Source organism: Scardinius erythrophthalmus (assembly GCF_964197995.2).
Source record: "Scardinius erythrophthalmus genome assembly, chromosome: 16".
Classification (NCBI taxonomy): Eukaryota; Metazoa; Chordata; class Actinopteri; order Cypriniformes; family Leuciscidae; genus Scardinius; species Scardinius erythrophthalmus.
Window position 1 is genome coordinate 22,007,867 of NC_138236.1, and position 9,161 is coordinate 22,017,027.

The 9,161-nt window shown below is 37.9% G+C and overlaps 1 protein-coding gene across 1 annotated transcript; it reads right to left on the reverse strand.

The window, feature by feature from the left end:
• Positions 1–596: 596 nt before the first annotated feature.
• dbpb (D site albumin promoter binding protein b) lies at positions 597–9,161 on the reverse strand. The gene is made up of 5 exons (XM_081388114.1): positions 8,591–9,161; positions 8,060–8,310; positions 6,048–6,503; positions 3,712–3,965; positions 597–1,584 (listed from the first exon to the last, which is right to left on the reverse strand). The coding sequence occupies exons 2-5, from the start codon at positions 8,253–8,255 to the stop codon at positions 1,369–1,371; spliced, it is 1,122 nt and encodes a 373-aa protein (XP_081244240.1). The 5' UTR covers positions 8,256–8,310; positions 8,591–9,161; the 3' UTR covers positions 597–1,368.

Sequence of the window (9,161 nt, forward strand, 5' to 3'; positions counted from 1 at the left end):
GACATGACTGGAGAACCAGCGAGGAACCACAAAACTAATAGATTTTGAAACATTTGTACTGACACCAGTAAACAGGTTGTAAAAATTCAATATTGTTTCAAAAAAAGTAAGAGCGCTCATTGGCTTCAATGTGTTTGCATATACAGGTGCAAAACCAGCAAAAGCGCAGACATAGCCAAATGTCTACATGTCAACCTGTTTTGAAATGCAATTTCCCGTGCTTCCAATATAAGAAATCATTCTGTACAATCAGATGAAAGTCATGTCCCATATATATATATATATATATATATATATATATATATATATATATATATATATATATATATATATATATATATATATATATATATATATATATATACACATATATATATGTTCAATCCATAGAGGTCCAAATTGTGTTTTTGCACAGCAAGAACAGCCTCTGCAAGTTCACTTACGATCTGCACGTTGTGGATGTGTGCTGTTGCTAAAAAGCTGTTTTTTGTTTGCAACTGTGAGTCAGATTGCTATAAAAAGATGAGTACATTGTAGACAGGAGAAGAATCCTACGGAGTTCACCAAGGAAATAAACACAAAAATGCCAGTAAAATATGTGACAATTAATGCATGTCTTTCTGAACCATCTCCTTATCATCATTACATGTTTAGTTTTCCTTTGAGAATGACAAACAAATATCAGCAGTAAACTGATAGACAATGTTTTTCCCCAAAGAGTTGAGATGCACCTGTCGTTTCCCCTCATCCTTGGTTGTCCTCGGTCACCATTGCCAAAATATTACACACAGGTTTATCACAACTTAAGTGCTTGAATAAATCTATATTAACATTTTTATACAAATTTAAATGTATATTTTTTTCTCCGTATTTTACAGTTTAATTTCTCTAGAAAGTTATTCTCTAAATCTTTAAAGTTCTGTGAAAGTCTAGGCTTCAATTTTTCTCCTTCACAAGAGTTGATCGCTTCAAAAATACCTCATGAATTGATTTTAAATTACAGTGATACCTCAACCAGTTCCCTCTATCTATACTTTACAGCCCTCCCAAAAATAGCTATAGAAAATATACAAAAATTAATTTCAAAATTTTCCTTTCACCATTAAGCATTGTTCTACCTTATAAAAATATACATTTCTCTCCATAATTAAAATCTTGCCATTGTACCTTACTAGGGAAAAAAAAAAAGTTAAGAGAGGTGACATGCTCTCTCACTCCAGTTTGAAACTTGAGCTTTTGTGCCGTCTTTAGACATCCTTCCATGTATTTGATCCACTTTCCATCTGTCTTTTAGCGTGACTATCATAGGAACATTCATTGCGTTCTCCATCCATCATCATTTTGTTTCGCGTTTTCTTCCTCTCCTTCTTATTGATCCAAGTGATGGCTCTCGTATTTGTTCAGGATGTTACGACACCGGCCGAGCTCTTTGCGCATGTCGGCTACTTCCTGTCTGAGTGAAGCGTTCTCACGCTCGAGGAAGGCGGCGCGCACAGAGATCTGGTTCTCCTTCAGTCGACGAGCATCGCGAGAGCGCTTTGCGGCCTCGTTGTTCTTACAACGCCGACTCCAATACTTCTCATCCTTAAAAAAAAAAAAAAAAAAAAGTATACATTAGAACATGTCTACAACTGTAGGTGTAGAGCTTTGCCAGATGTGCGACTGGGATTTGTGTGTGTTCGTATGTAAGTGTTCGAGGTTTTCCATAGCAACTCTGAGTGACATTCCAGCTAGAAATGGCTTTGAACCAGCAAACTTTGACTGAGGTTCTGTGACTGTTCTCAAAGTGCCAGGCGCAGGCTTGTGGTTCACACCACTCTGTCAGTAGTGGTGAGGAACAGTAAATTTGATGTCATGAAAAAAACAGTAATAAATCTTGTTTTAAAAACACTAAATACATTCTCATAAAAGTGTCAATTCCCATTATGCCATTTACTTTTTTCAGTTTTTCGAAATACAAATAATTATTGAACTGTTTTATTTATTTAAAGCTGTCGGTTAGCTGTCATATGACATGCAGGTAAACAAAATATATTTTTTAGCATGCATTTTATTTCAATTTTGCATTTTTATGATTTTATTAATTATCAGCTTTTCATCAACCCCTGCAGTTCCCTGATGAAAACCAGTTTGGGAAACCCTTATTTATTCGATTGGTCATTATACTTAAAGTTAATCTACTGTTTACAAGCATTCCTTAATTAATGGAACAATGAAGGTTTTTTTTTTTTTTTTGAAAAATGTCTAAATCTTTTTGTTCATACAATTAAAAGTCAATGGGGTCCAGTGTTGTTTTGAAGCAGTGTCAAAAACCAAAGCTAAACCTAAATCTAAAATATTTGTTAATGATAAAAGTAAAGCTGACATTAAATAAAATATAAATATAAGATAAAAAACTTAAACTTAAAAAGACTTCAATGAAAATTAGAAATGTGTCCTTGGCAACTAACTGAAATACTAAAATCAAAATCAAATGACCAACACAAACAAAAATAAAAGCTAAATAAAATGTTTCTACCATAAGCTCAGAACACTAAAACTCATGGTTTGCTTTTATAAAAGTGAATAATTTGATAGTGAATCTGTGCTAATGCAAGATAAATAAACAAACAAACAAACATGTAAACAAATAAATATGACAAAAGCACATTTACACAATTACTAAAACATAAATAAAAGCGGGTTAAAAATATGAATAAATACTATAATAGTACATATTTAATACTAAAATAACACTGTTTTGGACTTTCATTATTTGGACAAACATAGTGGAAACATTCTTCAAAAAAAAACTTATTTTGTATTCCACAAATCCAGTTATATAGGTTTGGAAAGACATGAGGTCAAGTAAATGATGACAAATGATGTCATTTTGGCTTGAACTATAACTCCTATATAGAAATATATATATATATATATATATATATATATATATATATATATATATATATATATATATATAACTTTCCTATCCTTTCCAAGTATTCAAAATATCTATTTGTTCGTAGAGGAGAGGTCACTGTGATTACAAAGGAATTCCCGCTTTTGACTGCTGTGCCCTTTATAACAAAAAAGCTGGCATATTTGAGAACCTCGGTTTCCAAGACATCTGCCTCAGAATTGAGACATGATCGCATAATGGTACCACCCATTCCCTAATGAAGTCAATATCATACTTTATAAATAACTGTCTGATACTTCATAATACTAAAACTATTCTAGTAATGGGTTTGGGGAACTAATGATGATTTTGAATATGTCTTATTTTAATTTAAAAAATCTAGTTGTTATCAGTGAGTGACAATGTCACAGTGTCACCATCTGTACTGATGCAAACATGCCTGAAATCTGCATTACTGAGGCATGAAGAACGCCAGGCCTGTTGGACAAAATGAGAGTGGAATTTTTCATCCAATAAGTGGCGCAGAAACTATTTCTACATTTCTGCCAAATAATCCGTTCGCAAAAAACTGCACTGTGATAGATGACTAGTGGAGCTTAGATAGACAACTACATGATAATATTGACTGTAAGCTGTTATAACAAAAAGTACATGTTTCACAAAATCCACATGTTCATATGACCAAGAGATAGGAAAACATGTACCATCACAGCTGGCAAGATTAGGAACATAAATCTCTTAGGATCTCTGTATATCTGATACATTATATGAATTATGTCCATAAAATGATGCTGTGCTGAGATTCTCACCTTCAGGTCATCAGGGACAAGCATCTTGCGAGCCTTTTTAATCATGGGCTGAGGTTTGAGCTCTTCATCACTGAAACGATGCCTGCGTGGGTCAAACGCCTCCTGTCCAGGCACACTCGACAGTGCGACGTCTGCGGGATCAGGGTCGAAGGACGGCACCACCTCGTTGCAGTTAGTATTGGGTGGAGTAGGGAGTGGTGGACATGTAGTGGAAGATGGTGAGGGTGTTGGCTCCAAGCTGCCTGGTGGAGTGCCTGAAGGTAGACACAAAGTAGATCCCTTGATTAAGTCACGTTGCTAAATGTATGCATTCAGAATAATGGGTCTCTCAAAACTGTACCCAGACGACCCACAAGGGGGCAGTAACAGGCAGCAAACAACAACTCAATCCACCAATCCGTCTCTTGTTTTTCCATTTTCCAATATTTCTACCCTGATCTCTGGATTTCAGAACATTGAAATGGTGGTTTCATTTTATAAATGCTTACTTTCATTCCACAAATAAATTGATAGTGAACTGATAGTGAATCACACACACACACACACACACACACACATATACATACATATATTATTGTTTTTCCCCAGATATATTTAATATAGACTTAACTTAGAACAACATACACATTTGCAAGGAAATAATATGAGCTAGAGATAAAACACGCACACACACATACTCATAGCCATACCCTGATAAACAAAATATATACATTTATATTAAATTGATTAAAAAAAGAAAAAAAATGTAAAGAAAGAATTAATAATAATATAACACACACACATATATTTTTCCTAATAATTTTTTTTTAACTAAGTTACAACCCCATACACACCTTCATTAAAATAAAAAAAATAAATAAAAGTGAACCCTGTCACGACAGCACGACAAAACTACTGTTGCTATGTTTTGAAAATCTGTTTGGGCCATAAACCTAATCTAAAATCTGTAAAGTACCCTTAAGTGTAACTTTAACCCCATTTGGCAATGATCCTCTTTTTACTGTCCACTGCGGCACATGCACTGACACAGGACCTCTTTTTTTGAGAGAGCTTGATCAAATCTGTGGAAATATGTGATGTGATGGCTTCTGCATGTGCTCTTTAATCGCCCTGAACATTCTAAATATTTACCAGCAGCACTTTTAATCTCTCTCTATCTCTTCTCAGCCACTACAGAAACGTAAACAAACATCTAATCGGAAGTACAGCATCAACTCGCCCTGAGTCATTCCATCTCAATCTTTCAGTTTCTCCCTGTCTGTTAGTCACACACACATACCTCCTCTCCTCTGCCCCTCCCCTGTCCTCGCTCTGCCTGCCTCGGCACGTGAGCGAGCGAGAGCACATGGACCAAGCGTGTGAGAAGAGGAGGAGATTTAAAAACATGCGAGCACAATCACAAACACGCCGTCTCTTCCTTTCATTCTTTGCTTCTGGCTCACCTGTGTGTCTCTCACTGTTTACTTACCAGCCTTTCAATCGCCATCATGTTCTCAGCTCTAAATCACAATCTTTTCCTCTCTTTTCACGTGCTGTCATCCCTATTTATCTTTTTAAATCCACTTTTTCATTGCTGCAAGTATTTTTGTACAGTTCTAACCAGCCCATTCTTTTCATATACTGTAGCATCCAAAAACAACCACACAAACCTTTCACTTTTGATTAAATATTGCAATATTGAAGTGCTGTCAAATCGATTAATTGCGATTAATCGCATCTAACATAAAAGTTTGTAAATATAATATAGCCTGTGTGTGTGTTTGTGTGTATATATATATATATATATATATATATATATATATATATATATATATATATATATATATACATACATACATGCAAACAAACATACACACACACATATTTACAAACGTTTATGTTAGATGCGATTAATCGCGATTAATTGATTTGACAGAACCAATGTTAACACATAGCCTACCTATAAAACACAACTCACATAGAATACAACAGCTGCACACCCTCTATCACTCACTCCAAAAAAATGCCCAGACCTCTTGACAATCCAAATAGTGAAATAGCATCTATCCACACTCATAACAACACACACACCCAAACCATTAATACTAAAACTACACAGTAACACACACCCAAGGGACAAGCCTCGTGCTTTTTACGGCTCGCAAACGGACAAAAATCCCGGGGAATTCTTGTAAGCAGAATTGGGGAAGTGTTTGAACCGAGTAAGACCTCATTTTCGGGTCACGGCATTTCCTTTCTTCATCTCGGCGGCCTGCCCTCAGACCGTTCGTCTCGTGGGTTTTTAACATCCTCTCTAGCTTACGTTCCGCAGCAGCAAGTTGCGAAAGAAAACTCACCGTGCAAGCAGTCTGCCGTTCCCATCATGCTTTGCGGCGTATGCATGTCCAGCCCAAGCAGAGAGGGCGAGGAAGAGGCGGTGGAGGATGTCGGTGAGGACGAAGAGGAGCAGTGTGGGGGTGAGGTGGGCAGGCACTGGGAGCCCTGGTTGGGAATGGCCGACTGAGAGCTTTGCGAGGGTATCTGAGCTGAGGTGGAGTTGGAGGTACTGTGCATGCTGCTCATCCCGTTCTCTGTCAGAAACTCCTCGAGATCCATGTACTGCAACTGGAACAGCCCGCCATCACATGGCAATGTTCGTTCCCATAGCAACGGGCCCAGGAAGGAACTGTTGTTGCTGTTTGAGAAGCTGCCAGTGCCTGCTCCATTGCTGTCAGTGGCTAGTCCATTGCTGCAGCCGTTGCGCATAGGACAACGGCCAAGAGAGTCCTCATCCATATCCAACCTGTCCTTACCTATAAGGAAAGTGAAATCCAATTTAATCTGCAGAAAATATTACTGTCATATCTCGAGCAATGTAAAAAGACATACTAACTATTCTTATTAACACATCTATTGACTTGACTTGATTTCAAGAGAGCAATATTTCTGATGGCGCTAAGATTACGTAGTTGGGGAAAGAATAGCACTTCCCAGCTACTTTCACATCCCTCTGGGAGAACTACCTCTGCAATGTCAACACATGTGAATAGCTCTGACTCTCGGTGCATCAATGCAAAACGAAGAACCTTTGAAAAACCTTGCTAAAGATTAATGTGTTTTGACATTCCTGAAAGACCATGGTAAAGCGATTACAATGTTACACCGCAGTGACACTGCTTAACTCTGTGTTACAGCAACAATACCATTGAACAATGGCTAAACGTTACAAAACTACTGTATTATGGCTAAACCAAAGCCATGACGCAAAAAGCAAAAGGCTACAGGCGTAACACAACAGGCAGACGCGTATTGTATACCACAACATTACGCTAGTGAAACATTGCAATACTACATTGCTCTGCTGTGGTATAGGCTGAGATATAGAGTAGTGTGGTACTGGTGAAGTTTAGTTGGTATAAAAACACTTCTAATGGACAGGCACGATGCGAAACTAAAACATTTTGAAGTCGGACATGGCGGCTGAAGGTTTCCATCTAAAACTATTTAGGTGGGGTCTAAAATCTTAACAACACTAGTTATGCTAAATTAGGCATTTTACGGTGCATTGGTGTGGAAACCAGGACCAGTAAAGGCAGTTTGAAATGAGACATTTCTGGTTTAGTTATACTGTATAAAAACAAACCATAAAAATGTTTTGTTTAAGTTTGTGTACATTTATCTATGAAAAAACTGCAGACTGTCGCGTAAAATACCAACGCTTAAAAACAAACACAAAAAGAGCAAAAGCTGTTCTTGAATAATTTGAAATGCAGTTTCAGAACTAAACATGTTCAAAAGTAATGGCAGTGCTTTTAATGTTAGATTTATGATTCCCAAGCCGCATGCACATGGAAAATGGATTGACACTGGATTAGAGATTTTCTACTTGACTATTCAGGGTCAGTTTGCATTAATGGTAACTAGATAATCAGTACAAAACACTGACAGCAATCAATAAAGAAGCTTTTCCAATAATCACGTTGTATTTGCAGGCAATGGAAAACTTCTGTCTGTGTGGTTATGCAGGTCTGTAATGGCTAAAATGGCTTAGCCAATAGCTGACCTCAAAGTACCTGGGTAGAGAGCTAAGTGGCTGAATGGCCTAGCCTTGTTTATCTCTTCTACTAAGTCACATGTGATGTACTGTCTGGCTCACTGAGAGATACGCGCAATTGCACATGGCTCTGCCATTTGACATGTGAAACCAAGCATAAAAAACACACTAATCGTAATAATCAGGAAACAACCTGGAATGGGGATTATTAACACATTATTTTGACTGTCTAAAGGAGCACACACAAAAGGTTGATAGAGAGCCTGTATATTCTAATACACACTGAGTGTCAGGGAAGCAGGTGCGTTTCCTCACCCTTCATTTCACTACAGTCTTTGACGCGCTGGTCGCCCTTCACGGGAAGCTGCAGGAGCGACTTCAAATTTGCTGTTGAGTTTAAGTGTCCTCCGTTAAGTGAGCCTCCTGCCTGGCTACTGTTGCCAAACTGCGGACTGGCTCCGGCAGAGGGACGGTCCGGGGGAAGGAGCTGTGAAAGCGGCCTGGCCATCATCCAACGTCTGCCGGATTGAGCTCCCTTGACCGCTAGATGCTTGAGTGGTTCAGTACTATTGTGCAGCCGTCAAATCAATCACATGACAATTCATAGAGGAAACGAACAAACAAAAATAAAGCATAAGCATAAGTTCGTAGTCAAACAGAGCATATAATAATATATCATGCATTTGCATTGAGTTCGTATATAAGTATATAAGAGTATATAAGTACACATAAAGTTGTGAAGTCATGCAACACGAGACCGTGTTTACTTTAGAGACAGAGGAAAGACCTGCTCGGCTCACGTGCACCAGAGCATCTGACATTAAAGAAAAATACACTTTACATTACCTTTATTTGAAAATAAGATGTTTAAACAAAGAGTGCCATTCTGCTTGCATTTGATTGTAGATTGGTCGAGTGGATAAAAATACACATTCCCAGTACTTCCAGAAAATTAGCTTATCTTATGTTGGAACTTTTAAAAAAATATAGATAGATAGAATGTCCAGAATAGCGTTATGTCCAAGTCCAACGTGGGAAAAAAAGAAGCAATTGACCGGATATAACGGTTCCAGTAGAGAACAGTGGAGAATGGAAAAATCTGGGAGAATTACAAAAAAATCCAATAATGCAAACGATAACTTGAGCGCGCTGAACTCCTGAATGCGTCGTCTCAAAATAACAAATGAAAACAAAACGAAGAAAGTGTTGCTGAGTCAATTTCTGCTGCGTAGTGCGATTGGTGGGATGTTGACGTTTTTTTCCATGCAGTCGCTCAATCGCTTTTTCTCCCTGTGGTCACCCCCTTCTGCTCAGTTCTCTCTGCATGTGAGTTGCCGCACGCTTTGAGCTTGAACCGTCCGATCTTTTCGCTCAGCTGGAACGAACACGGGCCGCTCACGTGACGTCACACCTCCCC

What these genes read in the sequence shown, in the direction of transcription:
- dbpb (XM_081388114.1), bottom strand. Translation starts at nt 8,255, where the DNA reads ATGATGGCCAGGCCGCTTTCACAGCTCCTTCCCCCGGACCGTCCCTCT. An exon ending in AGACTGTAGTGAAATGAAGG is followed by an intron (nt 6,504 to 8,059) that starts GTGAGGAAACGC and finishes CTTTCCTTATAG; the next exon opens with GTAAGGACAGGTTGGATATG. An exon ending in AACGGCAGACTGCTTGCACG is followed by an intron (nt 3,966 to 6,047) that starts GTGAGTTTTCTT and finishes GTCTACCTTCAG; the next exon opens with GCACTCCACCAGGCAGCTTG.